At 44.5% G+C, this 18,420-nt stretch overlaps 1 protein-coding gene across 1 annotated transcript; it reads right to left on the reverse strand.

Moving 5' to 3' along the window:
• Window positions 1–15,995: 15,995 nt before the first annotated feature.
• On the reverse strand, window positions 15,996–17,699 carry SOX14 (SRY-box transcription factor 14). Its single transcript, XM_039363714.1, has one exon. It carries the CDS (start codon window positions 17,275–17,277, stop codon window positions 16,555–16,557), a length of 723 nt encoding a protein of 240 aa, XP_039219648.1. The 5' UTR covers window positions 17,278–17,699; the 3' UTR covers window positions 15,996–16,554.
• Window positions 17,700–18,420: the final 721 nt, after the last annotated feature.

The following is an 18,420-nucleotide window of genomic DNA, read 5'->3' on the forward strand; positions in this document are numbered from 1 at the left end:
TCATGTCAGACAAATCTTATTGCATTCTTTGACCAAGTAACAAAATTATTGGACCAGAGAAATGCTATGGATATAATTTGGACTTCAATAAGACATTTGATAAAGTAGACCACAACCTATTACTTGATGAGATAGAAAAATGTGGCTTAGACAGCATCACCATGAGATGGATTTGTAGCTGGCTGACCGGCCATACTCAGTGTGTGGTCCTCAATGGAACTGCATCTGCATGGAGGGAAGTGTGTAGTGGGATGCCCCAGGGCTCTGTTCCGGGCCCAGTGTTCTTCAACATCTTCATCAAAGATTTGGAAAAGGGGACAGATGCTGAATTCATCAAATTTGCAGACAGCACTAAGCTGGCAGGAATAGCCAACACTCCAGAAGATAGGCTTAAGATACAGAAGGATCTTGACACAGTGGTGGGATTCATATATGTGAACAACCAGTTCTCTATGTGGATGCCACTTCCAGAAGTCCATTCTGGGCCTGGGCAACAAAAAATTAGCTACCGGTTCTGCTGAAGTGGTGCGAACTGGCTGAATCCCACCACTGTCTTGACAGACTTGAACATTGGGCACTATCTAACAAAATGAAATCCAGTGATGAAAAAAGTAAAGTTCTACATTTAGGCGATAAAAAGCAAATGCACAGGTACAGTATAGGTGGTACCTTGCTCAATAATAGTAGCTGTGAGAGGGATTTTTGAGTCCTAGTAGACAATCACTTAAATATGAGCCAGCAGTGAGCTGCAGCTGCCAAAAAAGCCAACTCAGTGCTAGGCTTCATTAACAGAGGGATAGAATCAAGATCATGTGAAGTGTTAATATCACGTTATAACGCCTTGGTAACGCCATACTTGGAATACTGCACCCAGTTTTGGTCACCATGATATAAGCGGTATATAAGTCTCATAAATAAATAAATAAAAAAGATGTTGAGACTCTAGAAAGAGTACAGAAAAGATGATTAGGGGACTGGAGGCTAAAACATATAAAGAATGGTTACTGGAATTGGGTATGTCTAGTTTAATGAAGAGAAGGACTAGGGGTGACATGACAGCAATGTTCCAATATCTCAGGGATTACCACAAAAAAGAGGGAGTTAAGCTATTCTCCAAAGTACCTGAAGGCACAACAAGAAGCAATGGGTGGAAAGTAATCAAAGAGAGAAGCAACCTAGAACTAAGAAGAAATTTCCTGACAATTAGAACAATTAATCAGAGGAAGAACCTGTCTCCAGAAATTGTGAATACTCCAACACTGGAAGTTTTTAAAAAGAGACTGGACAGCCATTTGTCTGAAATGGTATAGCAGGGGGTTGGACTAGAAGACCTACCTGGTTCCTTCCAATTCTGTTGTTGTTGTTACTGTTATTGTTGTTGTTATTGTTGACTGAAGCAAGATCCTTGGTTTAAAACTAAAAAAACAGAATGAATTGTGAAACTATCACCAATTTGCAAAATATATGTTATTCATGTTTGATGACTTATAAGAAACTAAGATCCAGTTAATCACATGATAATGTTAGGGTGTTTCAGAATGAATGGCTTTGTTTTTAAAAATCAGGATGATTAACAGGCTAAAAAATGAAATGAAGGTTTGAAAGCATCCATTAGTTCAGCTAGTGATATCTAACCACATTACAAGTTCTCCCACAGTACAGAGGAGCAACGTTTATTCTTCCTTATAGTTCAATCCTATGCATGGCTGTTCTGAGGTAAATCCCATGTATTTGTATGGACTTATTTCCTACTAAGAAAGTTTCAATAATTCCATTTCAAATTATAATTAGATCACTCCAGGTCAGCAATTGCAAAGCAAAACTTTGAGAACAAATCCAAACTCAGTTTGATTTTCAGCTCTAGAAATCACATAGAACATTCAACAATTTGGTGTATATAAAAAGTTCAGAGCACCTTAATAGTCTGAGACTTTTAAATGCTTACTTTTTTCCAGCAGAGTCCAAATATGAGTTTGGGTTTAATATGAATTCCAAACTTTTATCCTCCAACGAATGAAACAATTCTAGAAGAGTCCACTGACAAAGTTTCCATGAGTGAATTCCTGTATGGCCTGGGAAAGCAGGACTTGACAAAAGAAGAAAAAATACATAATGCTGAGATGGAAAGCCATGAATCAGTATATATACATACATATATACATACATACATACATATGTAGGGACATGTTCAAATATCCTCATTATGCACTCCTTGAAATGCATAAGGCAGACCAAGAAATGGATCTAGAACAATTCGCCGTCGCCAGCTCGCTGTGGGACAAGACTTACAATAATATCAAAGAAATAGTGGAATAGAAACATTAAAGAAAGAATGCCAAAGGAGGGACAAAATGAAATGTGAATGACAAAAATTAAAATATTTTTAAAATTATTTTAAATAATTAAATTGAATTATTGAATTGTCCCACAGTGTTGTCCTGTGTCAAGTTGGCTGTGCTGAGTTGTCCCATGGCGAGTTGGCCATGGTGACTTGCCATTCTGTCAAGAGATGGAGCTATTCAGACTAGAAAAGTTTACTTGTGTTCAGTAGATTGTGAATATATGCCCCTATGTGTGCGCACGTGCATTTGTGTCTGTGTCTCTGTGTGTGTGTGTTTGTGTGTGTGTGTGTGTGTGTGTGTGTGTGTGTGTGTGAGAGAGAGAGAGAGAGAGAGAGAGAGAGAGAGAGAGAGAGAGATTTACTTTATCAGGGTCCATCATCATGAGAAAAACTCTCATGACAATCAACTAAATACAAGTCAGTACATATGTATAGTTGTGTGTATCCTTATTGTAATATACCCACACAAACATATGCATATATGTATGTTTGTGTATGTGTATATAATGATTATAGAATGCTGCTCATACTTACTTTTTGTGAAATGAGTGGCCATATAAATGAGAGCAACTATCTATTATATATAAATAAAAATGTAAATGTCCATTTGTTCACAATCTTAAATCTCTGAAAGTTCTTCACCGATTGCTTTGAAATTTTGACACAATGTTGCATTCGAATACATGCATGTTTTTATATACTTATATTATATAGATGTCGCACCTGTGACAGGTAAAAACATGATTTTTTTGAAAAACAGCACCATCTGTTGGAAGTAATCATATATCTGCGCACACAATGGAACAACAAAAAATATTGTATACCCACAAGCATTGTAAAATTAAACATATTACAAACGTGCACTTTCTCTTTTCTTTCTTTTCCATTTAACCACACTGAGCCACAGCAATGCGTGACTGGGTGCAGCTAGTAAATAAATAAATAAATATGAAACATACACATACATACATACATTTCCAAGGGTCAGCATCTAATTGTGAGCTGTAATCACTGAATGTTAATTTTATTTATCTATATTGTTTTTATTTACACTGCTGGTTCAGTTTATAAAAATGAAAGAGCGCTTCCATATTTGAAAGGGGGAACAAAATCTTGTCCATTCTGACACACATTTTTAGACTCAGTGCACAAATGTTTTCAGACTAAACATAATCAAATGTACACTTTAAGCAAAATTTATTTTTTTAGATTTTTTTTAATTTACCTTTATAAATAACTTAAGGCGGTGAACATGCCTAATACTTATTCCCCCTCCTATTTTCCACACAACAACAACTCTGTGAGTTGAGTTAGGCTAAGAGAGAGTTAGTTATCCAAAATCACCCAGCTAGCTTTCATAACTAAGGCAGGACTAGAACTTACTGTTTTCCCTGGTTTCTAGCCTTGTGCCTTAACCACTAGACCAAACTGGCCCTCTGCACCAAGACCTCAGCATCATTTTTTTCAATTTATAGATTGAAAAATATGCAAAATATCTAAATGTCATGGATAACAATCATATTCCTGGGGGAAAAAATGTTGAATTTATCCCATCGGCATTTCTTAGAGTCTTCTTGAGGTACTTTGCAGTAACTCTAATGGTCTTCTTGACTCACCATAGATTCCTTCCATCATTGATTGTTCTTTCAGATATTAGGGAAAAAATGAATCCACTAAAAAAAAAATCATTCCTGATCTTCAAATCACTAAATCTATATTTGCTATTTATATAGAAATAGAGAAAGGTATCATCTTTATCATTGTATTATCTATCAAAAGAGGGCAGTGGTTCTCCGTACTCTCATGCAAACATAATAAGTCTTTTAAAAGATGTTTGAGAGTTTGAATGCTACTTTCTGCATCAGTTCTCTCGTGAAATATAGACCTTCTTGAACTTGCTTCAACTCCTCCTTGAGGGAGATGGGAGGTCTAGAAACATGAAATATAAATAAATAAATCCATCCATCCTTGCAGAAAGTTAAAAGCTGTAATTTATGGGAATATTCTCTCATACAAGCCTATGGGTGAATTGCTATTGTCTTGAATAAGGGCCCAGATAGAATGGAAAAGCTCTGGGTTAAACATAGGAAAGATGCAATCTGCCTGGAGAAATTACCACTAATCTTTAATGCAGGATAAACAGCTGCTTATATTCCTATGAAATTGGAATCTATGGAACAAGACATTTATCCCAGATCCTGCCCCTCATCCTAGATGCAACTATTTAAGAGTATTTCCGTGTCAATCAGACTTTTATCTATCATTATTTACCTGTCTTCCAAACAGCTTTAACTGGAAGTCACACGGTATCACAAGAATAAAAAAGAACAATCTGAAACAAATAGACATCTTACATGGAAGCAGTTAGATATTCTGGCATAGCTGCCTGACACAATTCTATTCTGGGGAGCATCTGAAGAATGCTAGAATGATTTACTCACCATTTCAAGGAACAGGACAGTTTGATATGACCAAGCCTTCTTGCGGCAGAGACTCTCAAACAATTTTCAGAGGGGGGAAAAAAAGAACTCAAGAGACAATTAGTACCAAAGTCTCAGGATTTTTCATGCAACCAAAGATAATCATAACGATTCAACTAAAGTATGCTTAAAAGTAGTAATTAAGCAAATTTGCTTTAGACGGGCATTTGTTCAAAAGTTGTGGTTAAAAAGACTAATAAAATTAAACATGCAACATCATTTTAGTTTCCTTTAAATCCCTTTGGGTTCTCATGCAAATTTATGACTGAACCCCCAGTGGCTGAAATAAAAATAGTTAGGTAGGATATGTCTTTGTATTATACATTTCTTCTGCCAAAGTCAAGCACAAAATTAAAGAGAAAAATAAAACTAGCTGATGCAAATATTTATGATTTCCAGAAGGACAGTAATTATCTTAATATTCATTAAATTATATGTTATGATTCTATATTATTTACAAAATAGATGCAAAGCAAAATCTAGAGGCCCTACTGCCACATTACTTAATATTATATGCATGTTTGGAATATTTGCTAAATCTATTTATCAGTGCATGTAATTATGCAAAATTGAAAAGGCAATCTAAAACACTAGATACACACTGTTTTATTGAGATAAACATCTAGCAAAAGCAACTTTCAGTAAAACCAGCTAAGTAGCAAGTGTCTACTACTGCCTTAGAATAAGCAATGTTAGATACTATATACTTACTTCTGATTGTCCAGTCATAGTGTTTCATTTTATTTGATTAAGTTTAAGATATTTCAGTAAATCATATAACAGAAATCTATGCATGCTACTCAAAAATAAATCCATCTAGTTCAGCGGATTTCATGTGTTTAAATGGGGAATAGGTTTGCATTGTTCAGAAGGACTAGGTTTTGCTATATTGCCCTATATTTTTGTTTAATTTGAACTACATTTTTCCATATGATATTCTAAGGAGACAAAATTCTTCCTTCCTACCTCAGTCCCCCACCTCTACTATCATTGGCTAATCATCCAGTTACTTTTTTTGAAAAAATTCTCGCTGAATACATCCTCAATAATCAAATAGTGGATAAAAGCTATTTAAAGCTCTGCATATCTTTACCTAATATGTAGATAGCAAAGATAAGTAGCACAATTTTACCCCTAAAATAGTCTTGCTTCCTTTAAGATTGGCCATGTGCACAGCTGATAGGAAGAGAGAATTTGGCCTTGCTTTCTTTGAATAAATGCTTTTTACAAAGAGCAACCTGTATGCCAGCCTCTTTCTCATCATCCTTCCTTGAAAAATCTCCTATTGATTTTAAAAACCAGATGAGTCCATTCTGTGTTATGAAAATCTAAGCTGACCTTCTTTTTCTTTTATCCTGTAAAAGAAAAAAAAAAGAAGTCTATATGTATGTGTGACTGGAAAAAATAAGAGGTCTTCATTTTATTTGATTATTTGCTACAATAGATGTTGTAAGTTATAATAATACACAATAACTGCAGTACAAGTGTTTACACTGACTTACATAAAAAATAAAATTGATTTGGGGGTCAGGTGATAGTAGAATAGTGTACTTTATATTTTTGCACAAATGTTCATAGTACATTTGCATAAATTGCATGGTATCTATGTAAATGGTTTTATATATATTTTTCCTTTAAAACATTTGATTACATAACTATATAAATATTTCTCTAAAGAAACTCTGCACTAGTAACTGGTAAAGGTGAAGTGTGTCATACATACTGTATAAATGCATGTTTTTCTTGATCATGACTAACTCTCCCTATAGAATGGGTGTGTGTGTGTGTGTTGTGTGTGTCCCTCCCTTAGGACAGAAACCATCTTCTCTGGTTATTTCTATGTTGTTTTTGAGGGGGCTTCATTGCATATTCCAGAAAAGTATATTGCTTACTGGGCTTTAACAGAGCTAAGGAATATGTGCAAGGAGTGAGAAACTAAATTGATGGATGGATGGTTAGATGAATATAAATGAACTGATACCTTTTTAAGGAAAATAACATTTCTTTTCTTTCCCTTTCTTTTTTTATTCTATAGATCAGTAGGTTTTGTATCTGTAATTCTTTCATATCAGCAAACTCCCATGTAAATCATTTCCCCCACCTGGAAGTATATTAAAACCATGCCGGTTTTTTTTTTCGTTTAAACAGAGCCTCAGTTTCTCTTCCCTCCCCCCCCCCATTTGCTTATCAGTTCATCCACCATTACATTTTAAATGAAATTGCAAGGGGGGGAGGGAGCCTCCCCTAAATTCGAGATTGATGTAGGAAGTCAGAAGCCCTACTTTTCTTGCTTTAGAAAACTGACCTAGATTCAATTACAGATAGAGGAGAAGAGGAAGATGACACCTTGCCATTTCTCTTTCAAAAAATTACAAAAATGCCTTCTCCCCATATGCCAGATGCAACCACACACCCGTCCCTTTAACGGGGTGGATAGACGGGGGGGGGAGGGAGAGAGAGATCAAAATAGAAAGAAATTTGCTTAATTCGTGGTAGAGTTCTCGCCCCACCCCCCCCACCCCCCCACCCCCAAAAGTGCCGCTGCTCTTGGGGGAGGAGGGGGGCGATTCGTCCTCCCCGTCATGGAGGCCGGGCAACTCCGTGGCATTATCCTGGTGGGAAATGGGGTACCAATGCCATCCAAAGCAAAACAACCCTCCCCCCCCTCAATTCAGCCTGCGGGGCGGAATAAGATACCTTCCAGATTTGGCCGACTGACCCATGCAAAACGCCCGTCTCCCTTACTCGTTTTTAAAGGGACGGTTTGGTTTTGATCCAGCAGAAGGTCGCTTTGAAGATGTGGCCGGGGATTTTGCAAATTCTGTTTTTCCTTGACGCTGCCGCCGCCCCCCCCCCCCGCCCCCCATTCCCCTCCCCGGCCCTCCTCCGAGGTTTCCCTTTCGCTGCAATATTTACAAGGAGGAGACAACGCTGTGATCCTCCGCTTAGTCACTTTTATCACTAAATTAAGCATATAAATGACCTGCCCCGCGCGCTGCTTCTTCCTTTTCCCTGACACCCCCCCGCAGCCCCCCCCCCCGCTCTGATCTCAGCCTGAAAGGAGCCTTTGCGAGATAAGGAGAGATTGGATTCCTCGCGCAGAGCGACCGGGCTGCTTCTAGGGAAGAAAGCAGCTGACAGCTCTGCCTCCCGCGCTCAGCCCGGCTCCCCGTTCCCGGGCCGGCCACCGAGGCCCGCGAGGAACTTCCCTGGACGGTTCGTCCGGTGCTTAGTCCGGGCCGCCCTCCGGCTTCCCTCCAGTGAAGCGTGCTGGCGTGCGGCTCGTGGAAGGCCGGAGGGTGACAGCGGAGGGGCAGAGGGCCCTTTCTTTTAGGAAGCGCCCGAAGCCCGGTTCTCGACGGGCAAGCGAGGCGGGCGTCCCAAAAGAGACGCCGGGGACGCCGCTTAGCGGGTGTCCCGGCGAAGGAGTGGGAGACAGAACCGCACGTTCCCTGGCAGCTCAGTCGAGGAGCCTCATAATTTCTAGTCGCCGAGATAAGGCTCGGGAATATCCGGATAATACTAATGCGTATGTGTGAGCGCTCGTCTTTTTTTTTTTTTTCTTTTTTCGTTCTCCCTCCACTCCGCCGCCCCCTCCCCCAGTATTGAATTGCACCTTGGGCAACAGTGCAGAGTCCAGAATCTTAACTTCGCCCGACATATGTTTCCAGTAGATAAGTAAACAATCTGGACGTGAAATGAAAATTTTAATTAAGGCAGTAATGCTATTACACCTCAAGTGTGCAAATCCCATTGCATCGCAGTGTGACAATGGGTGGTGGAAAGCGGGCGGCGGGGGAGGGTGGGCCCTGGGACCACAAAGCCCCGGCGAGGGAACCGCAGCCAAGCCGGGCGGTCGGCGGCACCAGCTGGACTCGGCCTCAGCCCCGCTCAGCCTTTCCACTGCGGAGAGCTCCTTCTCGGCTCTCGCCCTCGCCCAGTCCGCCGAAATCCCCCTTCGGAAGCGGGTTTCTCTTGGATTCCCTCTTCGATTCCCAGGCGAGGCTTTTGGTCTCTCTTCTGCAGACTCTACACGGATCTGAACATTTCTTGTTCGTTAGGTTCGGTGAAAGCATGTTGGGCTCTATCGAAATATAAGGTGTTTTGCCCTAATAAAACGTGCTCACGAGCAGAAGCACACACAGAGAGAGAGGGGGGGAGGGAGAGAGGGAGAGAGAGAGAGAGAGAGAGAGAGAGAGAGAGAGAGAGAGAGAGAGAGAGAGAGAGAGAGAGAGAGAGAGAGAGCAGTCGCCAAACTTAAAACATAACTGTGTCCTGCCTTTGATGTATTTATAAAACACCCAAACTACAGCGAGGGGTAAGAAAGGAGACGAAAGAGTTTTTAATTGGAGGGTAAGAGTCCGGGAGCGAGGCAAACCGCGAAAAGGCTAGGAAAGTTATGCGACGAGAAACGAGGAAAGCCGAAGATAACCGGGGGACACCAAAAGGCCTTCCGCAACTGGCGTGGCCGGGATCTCGCTTCCAAATACAACTTGAAAAGAGACTCGGGAAAATGTTCACACCTGCCTTCCTTGCCACTTTTTCTGGGGTCCTTGTTTCTCCAGGATGGTTCTCCTGTGTAACAGCAGCCTCCAGATATGACACCTCTGCCCCACTGGGTGACTTTTGCACTTGCTTAATTCCGATTCTTCTTCAAATCCCCCCCCCTCTGATTTCCCCCGTCTTCTCTGCCCACTCCCACCCCCACCCCCTCCCCTTCCTTCGCCTCCGGACCCGCTCTCGGAACCTGGGAGGGCCAGAAGGAGAGGGCTGCGCTAAAGCCAACTGCTGGGAACGTCCTTCGAGTGAACTGAAACGCTCCTGCTCAGGTGCTAGACGACTTCAGCTCCAGGTGGCGCAGGAGGCGACCTGCCCTCCCGATCCCAACCTTCGTCGTAGAATTCGGAGCGCTCGAAATAGGTGAGGAACCGCTTGCAAAAGCTCGGTTCCCGCGCGACCCCCCGCCTGGAAGGGGTGGTTTACATTTCCCAGATCGCTTGGAGGCAGAAGCTCATGAAGCGGATCGGTGTCGATCCCCGGACAGTTCCGCCTCTGGGGACGTGTTTTTACCTGTGCACTTTTCCCCCACCCCTTTGAAGATGCGCCTCCAGATGTCTAATACAAGATGCAACTAAATCAACGTTTCTCGATGCGCCTCCCGAGCTGACAGCTCCAGACGCCCTTTTTCCCCAGTTCAAGGAGTGGCTCAAATTGCCTTCAATCTCCCTCTCCCTCTCGAAGGTGGCTGTCTGGCTGACTCTTGCTCTCGGTTTTTTGTTTTTGTTTTTTTACAGGAAGACACACACACACACACACACACACACACCGCTTTTGTTATTTTTGTTACTGGCCTTATTGTCAAGTGTCTTTTATTCACGACGTATTTAGTCTAGGGTAGAGAATTAAGATGCTATTATTGATCCCCGGTTCCTTTTCACTCGGAATTGTCAAACTGTGCTCAAGAAAAAGCAAAACAAACAAAAGTACAACCGCGAATCCTTGTAATTTCTAGCTGTCTGAATAGTTTTGATAGCGACCAATTTACCCCCCTCTATATCAGTGATAAGCAGAAATAAAAATGACTAAGACTTCTTCACGTGGCCTTAAAAGTTTCTTGCTAAGAGCTCTGCTGCTGTGATCTCCTGCTCAGACGCAGCAAAGGTTAGCCAAGAACTGGCATTTTCATCTGGGACTAAGCGAGGGGGCGCTTGGCAAGTACCCCCCCCCCCGCTAAACTTCTAGAAAAGATGAGAAAGCGTCAATGAGGGTCACACCTGATTATGCCTTTCTAAGAATCCCTTTCTTCTTAATGAAAGGTGAGGGGGGAAGAGCGGGAGAGGAGGAGAGGGAGCCTCTATCTTTGTTGTTGTTTTCTTTCTTTTCTTTTCTGCTCTTTTTCTCCCCTGTTTTCTCAGATTTCCTCCTTCTCCATTGACAGAATTACTTGAAATCAATTGTATGTGGACAAGAAGGACACCTGCTGCAGTATATACAACTGATGTATGATGCTATTTGTCACTGGGAAATATGTAATTATTTTGTCCCTGGTTGCAATGAATCATAGGTTCTAATCCGAGGATGTAATCGTCAGCATTCTGCTTTCTCAGAAGTAAATCTATCTGCGTTGAATGGATTTATTTGTTGGTGAGATTTACAACCAGTTTGTAAACTGCCTTTACAAGGCAACGAAATTCAGATTTCAGGACCATTCGCATCCATAATGCTCAGCCTTCCCACTTTCCACTGGACAACGATTTCTGTGAAATCCCTTCCAGAAATGAGAGGAACCCTCAATTTACTGGGACTTGGGTCAGGGTGGCTGCAGGTGGAACCCAACAGGGGACTTTGAGAGGACTCTTTTTCGCAGGGACCCAAGCCTTCCAAACCAAAGCTGCATCGGAAGACGAGCACCTCCACCCTCTCCTAATCCATTCCAGCTCCCACCACCCGCTAGTCATTTTCTCCACTTCAAAGAAAGCTCCCCCTCGCCTAATCTCCAAACCTCCTCTTGAGAAATTCTATCAACTCTGCAGGTCCACCTCCAGCTTTCCCAGATATCCCCCTGCCAGGTGAGGTCAGGGAAGCTGCTCCCGCCCCCGCCGCCCCCCTCCCCAGATAGCCCAAATCCCAACTAAGAATAAGCGAGGGAGGGAGAAAAAGGAAGCAAGCAAGGGCTGGTTCTTTAGGATGCCACTTCTCACCCACCCCTTCGCTGGCAGGTGTGGTACCCCTCCTAACCCCTGTCTTTTGTTTAATGATTTTATGGAAAAAGGAGACAGTTGTGGATAAACAGGTTTGACAGGGACCCTCTTGCTTCACTCTTCCTCCTTCCTGTCTATTTAGTTAATATCTTCTTTCACTCTCTCACCTTCCCCCCCTCCCCCATCTTTTGACATCAAAGTCAGTAATCTGTTCATTTCAGTGTCAAAGCATCTGTGTATGCGTAAGCACAGAAAGACGTCTGAGTGCATAAAATAGCTGTACACCTGCAAACGAAGAATCCTATTGAAAGATGGAACTTGGGAAGGAATGAAAAAAATGATGGGGACAGAAGGGAAGTGAAGGAGTGGACAGTAAAAATATTAAAGCTTTTTCCATGTTTAATACCAACCTTTTATTTTTTTAATAAACTTTACAGAAAGTAATTTCTCCGCACATTTATAACACTTTAAAAGTGCTGGCTTCCGAAGCATAGAGGATTTTTTGGTGACACTCTTCATCAATTCAACAAAATCGACCGGACCGTCTATCTTTTGGCATTAAATAAGCAAATAAACTCCGCTACAGAGACATTGTCAGTACTTTAGTGAAATTAAGCTTATCTCACAAAATAACACTTCCTGACAAAACGGCTTTGACCTGGCATCTCAAGTTATTGGTGAGGATAGCGTTACTCAGAAGAGCGTTGAGAATCGGTTGCAGTTTCCATAATTCCTCGCGAAGAATGCTGTGTGGCTGTACAAACCTGCCTGCTCTTCCTCAAACAGAGAAGGCTTCCGTAAAGAAGCAGCTCCCTTTCGCCTACCTCTCTGGCGGGGACATTCCCTCCAGCAAATTACGGCAACGGCTAAGGAAAAATGAAGACCGCCTCCCGGATCGTTAGATGAACACAGAATTAACTGGCCGGATTGAAGAAAAAGCTGCTGTTTGGTCCCGTGGCAGCGGTGGCCAAACGCGTTTAAAGGAATTGTCCGCAAGGAGCCGGCGAACTATCCCCGGCTCGCCCAGAAGAATCGGGCTGCCCGTCGAACGGGCCGGGAGAAACGCAGAGGCGAGGCCAAAACCGAGGCAGAGAGAAGCGAAGACCGAGCGGCCCCTGGGAGGGGGAGGGGGAGGAGGAGGAGGAGGAGGAGGAGGAGGAGGAGGAGGAGGAGGAGGAGGAGGATGGGGGGCGAGCAGGTGGGGGAGTCTCCCCGGGGGCTTTGCGAAGCGCTGCACTGCACTGCCCCGCCCTTCGGACTCTCCATCCCCGATCTCCGGCGCGGAGAAGACCGCCAGCCGCCTCCCTCGAGGCTCGCCTTAAACCTAATCTCGGGAGATGTTAAAGGACACTGAGCTATGAACGTTATCACAGGTCCTGACAGCTACTGTCAGCTGGGGTTAAATCAGGCAGTCCGCCCGCCCAACTGGCTCGCTGGCAGCTCCCTTGGCCTCCCTGGCCGCGCGTCAGCCTCCGAGGGTCCCACCGTCCTGGTTCGGCGCTTCCTCCGACCTCGACCCTTCCTCCGCAGAGGTCGCGCCAGATCTTCATTGCTCCCCCTTGTAAGCGGGCTTCTTCCGCTTCTTCTGCTTCTGCTTCTGCTTCTTTTTTTTTTTTTTTTTGTCATGCTAAACAAGCGTGGTCCAGCCATCCTAACCTCGCTTTTCAAAGCCTCCCTCTTCGGTTCTTTTGTTTACCTTCGCCCGATCGCTCCGTTATTTATCTGCCCATTCTTTATACTGCTTACCCTGCCATTCAGGTTCCGTGTATGTTAATTGTGTTGTGCCATTTAATTCTAACAGCGGTCTCAAAAGAGCACTTAATGAGAAAAACATCTACAACACGGATCACCCTCGCTATTCAACTCAGCCAGATGGACAACCGCGACCCTCTCCCTTCACTCGTCCTCCCCCTTTTAATGAAAACCCTTTCGGTAATATAAAAGAGAGAGACCTGATGAATAGAAGCGCCAAACACCGCTAATTGTTTGGGACAAGATGCTAATCTGTCCAGCTCCAGCTTCCCTCCTTGAGTCTGTCAGAGATTCTCCTTCCCGCCCTCCTATTTGGGATTTTGGGGAACCCTCAGCTGAAACGGGGAAAGGATGGGAGAGGCAAGTGGAAGGCTGTTGTAAAACGGAATTCTGACTTGATGTTGGAGACAAGAGGAAAAGAAGAGTCTGCAAAAGGGCAAGGAAAGTTCCCCAAGGTCTCGACCAGTTTTGGGACTTGGGCTTTGTTTCCCAGCATCCGCGGTTGCAATGGCTGTCAGCCAACCAAGTTCCAACCGGCATATATTGGATTAGGGAAAGTTAGTCCACATTAACTAGAAACTGTGACTGAAGGAAATTAAGGCCGCAGACCCAATCAGAACAACTAAAGCACAAAAAATCCTGCTGCTTCTCTGATAGGTACTTCCAATTAAACAAAATTACTTATGATTTCCTTGGAAGCTTTAAAGCATGCATCTAATCCTGAAAGATGCAACATCAAAAAGGTATTTTGCACAACAGAAGTGTTCCCGTCCAGCAGAGCTGCAGCTAAAGTGATGCTTACCCTGCCACCAAATTCTCCTCTAACTTCACGTTCTTTGCAGCGATCTCTACCTCCCAAGAAACCTTTAACTGTTTCTCACATTGGCAGCTGTTTCAGTTTGTGAATAAATACAAATACGCTGGTAGCAGCACCTGGTTGGCAGGTAAGGACTAGAAAACTAAGAAGAAACAATTGACCTAGTTCTTTGAAAGGAGACTACAAGGAATTTTAGGGCTCCAGGCTCCAGGAAGTTAGAAAATTATCCCCACAAAAGGCCACTTTATGGTACACTGTTGGCCATAAGTTACCATGAAAACTATTGTACATGGATGGGTTCATGAAGTCACCAGGAATCAAATTTGACTCACAAATATTGTATCCTTTATTTTTAAAAACATGCATTATTTTACTTTCTGATGTCCTGGAAACATTTTAAAAACATAATCTTTCCATGGGGGGAGGGAGGGAGAGAGAGAGGGGGGGAGGGAGGGGGAGAGAGAGAGAGAGAGAGAGAGAGAATATGAATGATTCTTGGACCATAGTCCAAGTGCTTTTCTACTCCCCTTCTCCACTTCTGCTAAGTCATCAGTTTTGTACACAGATACCTAAGGGTAAGTCTCACTGAACTTAATGGGACTTACCTCTGATTAGAGATAACTCTCAGGCTTTTAAAGCAGGTTCAGCCTCTTGTAAATCAGCTTTACTGGGACTAACACCCCTTCGGCACAAAAATGTGCTGTAGTTTGGGGCATACTTTAGAATCTGCTGCACACAATAGGATAGATTTGGGGGGATATGTGCATATACTTAAGATATTTGGGGTTCCCAGGGGGGACAATTCTATGCACATTTACTCAGAAATAAGTCCCATTTTTTCTTAGGGAATGTGTTTTAGTGTAATCCCTGTATGACAGATCACAAAATGTGGAGATGTAGAACTCATCTTACATTTCCTGGATCATGCAATGCTGAAAATATATACTCAAAGGGTTTACACTAAGGAATGAAATAGAGAATTGCTCTTTAGCTAGTCACACCTTCTGGCTTATCCTCTATGCCCCCCTTCTGTAATACAGGAAAAGATGGTTAAGAAGAATGAAGTTGACCTTAGAAATAATTGGCCACAAACGTGTATGTATGTATTCATACAATATATTGCATGCTTGCACAGCACATGTGCCACAGGAAACAGATTTTAACAAGGTGATCAGAATTCACCCAGAAGTTCTCCATCACTAACATTGATTCAGGCACCAGCTGGCTCAATTCAGTATAACTGTGCAAGAGAACTTTCCAGTGGATTATGCTCAGATTTCAAAACTCTCCAGTCCTGCTTTAGGTTCTTGACGGTTTCTTACTTTCATGAAGAGCTACTGTTTTGCAGGACCTAAAGCCCAAGACCTTGGCAAGTCAAAGGAAGTTCTCAACTTCCTTGCAGTCCATTAAACTTTTATGTGAAAGTTCATAGGAACGGGAATGGGATTCACACAACATAGCTGACCAATTGCACGACAGATTGTCTTTATTCAAAATGCCTTTTTGTTCAACAAATGAACAGAACTGATGAGGTAAAATCCTTTTGGATACATTATCTCCCCAATACACTTTAAACCATATTAATTTATCACCATGTTATTCTTCTTAAAATTACTTTTATTCTCTTTTTATTAAAAAAAACTACAGTCTGATGTCATAGCTGACATTCTGTCTAAAGTAAACTTAGGCCTACTTGCACTTATTCACACAAATTGAAGGACTATCTGTTTAAATTAAACAAATACTATCATATCATGTTTGAAATATAAAACTTTTAACCCCCCTTTAACCACTCTAAAGAGCTGTTGTGTTATTTTAACCTTTCTGACATGAAAAGCAATGTTATCTATTAGTGCTGGATGATAAAATATAGATATATAGAATATATATATAACACAGCTAAGTCTTGATTTTAATGTGCAAAGGAAAAAAAAGGTAGGGTATCATTAAGTTAGAGTACTTCTGGAGTTTAAAGAATTAAAGTCCGAATAACATTCAGTCATACAAACTTATTAACATTAATAAATTAAAAAAAAAATCAAAAGGATCGTTGTTGACTTTTAGCCAAAAGGGCAGTTAAAAGTTTGTCACATTTACAGTTGTACAAGTTTTGGGCAAATCTGAGCCCCAAGTGCAGAAAACAAGGAAAGAAAGTTTTCTGTAAGACTGTGAGTTTTGTTTGTTTGTTCGTTCGTTCGTTTTTTTGGATTCTAAGGTTTTGGTGTCCCCCACCCCCCCCCCAAGAGTCTCAGAGTCTTTGCCCGGGTGGAAGAGATTTCCCCAAGGCATCTTTCCACGCTCAAGTGGCTTCCGATTAGGCGGATTGTTTGTTTCTGGAGTACGGTATGCTACATGCACAACGGATCAGCTTCCGATTTCTTCCTTTGGCCAGTCTTGCTGGCCCCATACAGATTCCAGTCGCCTGCAATGTGTGGGACTGCCAGTGGGAGTTTGGTTTGTGTGTTACATGGCTGTAGCGTGCGCTGAAGAGTAGGGGTCTATTCCAGTCTTGGTCATGCCCGGGAATAATATGTAGGCAACAGGAGGCTGCAAACTGGACGCAGACCAAGCCGTACAGTTACAAGGCACCACGTAGCCTGGGTTGGTTGGCGACGGGTGAGTGTGGGTGTGCTGGCTCGGGCAACTCAAGGTGCCAAAAGCCCCATTCTGATATCCCAAGGTTGAGGCGTAGGGCAGAGTGCTGGTAGCTAAGGTGTGGGGCACCTCGGTCATCTTCTGGATGGCGCTGGAGCTGAACTGGCTGGGGTCAAGTAAAGAATAGGGTGCGGAGGTGGGGGGCATGAAGGCCCTCGCCTTCTCCGGGGAGCCGAGCAGAGAGTCTGTGGCTGCCACGGGGAGCCCTGCCACCTTGAGGGGGTCGGTATCCCCGAGGTAAGGCAAAGGGAAGACATACCTGTCCTTCTTGAGCAAGTTCTTAGGCTTGCGGCGGGGCCGGTACTTGTAGTCGGGATGCTCCTTCATGTGCTGGGCGCGCAGCCTCTTGGCTTCGTCTATGTAAGGGCGTTTCTCGGCCTCGGACAACAGCTTCCACTCGGCCCCGAGGCGCTTACTAATCTCCGAATTGTGCATTTTAGGGTTCTCCTGGGCCATCTTCCGACGCTGTCCCCGGGACCAAACCATGAAGGCGTTCATGGGGCGCTTGATGTGATCCGAAGGCTTGGACATGGTGATGCGCGGGACCGTCTGGCGCCTCCAGGAGCAGCAGCCACCCGCCGGTAAAGCCGTACGCTCGCCGGCTCCGCTTTCCCGCCTGCCTTCCAGCCAAGGCCGCCGCCGCCGCCGCCGCCTCCCCCCTCTCAGCTGATCATACCAGTTCTCCCAGCAATCCAGTCTCCCCGAGCTGGCCCGAGGGACGGCGAGCCCAAGACGGAGGCGGGCAGCAACGGAACGGCCGGGCCTCGCCCGGAGTGGCGTGCTCTCCCGAGGCTCGCCGGGGAGCCCCCTCGAAGTCGCAGGAGCCCAGGGGCCGCGACGGCGGGGCGCGAAAGGCGGCAGCGAGAAGGCGAGCGGAGGGTGCAAAGTAGCAGCCGCAAGGCGACGCTCCCAAAGGCGAGCCGGCTTCGGACGGCGCGCAAGCCGACCGAGCTGCAGCGGGGCGTTCACTCTCCCCACCCGGCGGCCCAATCAGCGGCCGGCAAAGCGGGAGCTCGAGGGAAAGGAGACCTTCGGAAAGGCGAGGAGCGAAAAAGAGGCGGGGGAGGGAGGGAATCGGGGGGCGACCGGAGAAGAAATCACTAAAGACTCGGGATTAAAGGAGCCGCTTTTGTTCGACGGCGCACTAATAGCGGCAGCCAATAAAACGCCTCACGCCCCCTCGTTTGGGGGCGGAGTAGGAGGGGAGAAAACGCCGGTGCTGCGAGGGGGGGGCGGAGGGAAACGGACAGGGCTGGATTCTAATCCTCTCCTTTCTTGCTGGGGGGGGGGGGGGAAGAAAGCAAACGAGTCACTTTATCAATGGGGGCAGCACACGAGTCAAGGGCAAAGGCTTTTCCTTTTCGTTCGTCTTCTTCCTCCCCGGATCCGGGGGGAGGGGGGAGGCTGAGTGCCTGTCAACTTGCCAACAACAGGAAGCAGCACGCGGGGCGTCGAAAGTGAGAGCGAACCAGCAGCGCCCCTCGTTCTCCCGTCCTCCCTCCCTCCCTCCCTCCCTCCCTCTCCCGGAGCCCCCCGGAGTTCGGAGGGCGGACAGAACCTGGGCACGTTATAGACCGGGTTGGGCTGGGTGAGAAGCAAACGCGGTAACTCTTCCTTCCGAAAAGCTCTGACCACCGGTAAGAAGAGAGGAATCTCTTCGGGGCTGTATTCCCC

Source organism: Crotalus tigris, unplaced genomic scaffold (assembly GCF_016545835.1).
Source record: "Crotalus tigris isolate CLP2741 ecotype Arizona unplaced genomic scaffold, ASM1654583v1 scf7180000017591.2836849, whole genome shotgun sequence".
NCBI lineage: Eukaryota > Metazoa > Chordata > Lepidosauria > Squamata > Viperidae > Crotalus > Crotalus tigris.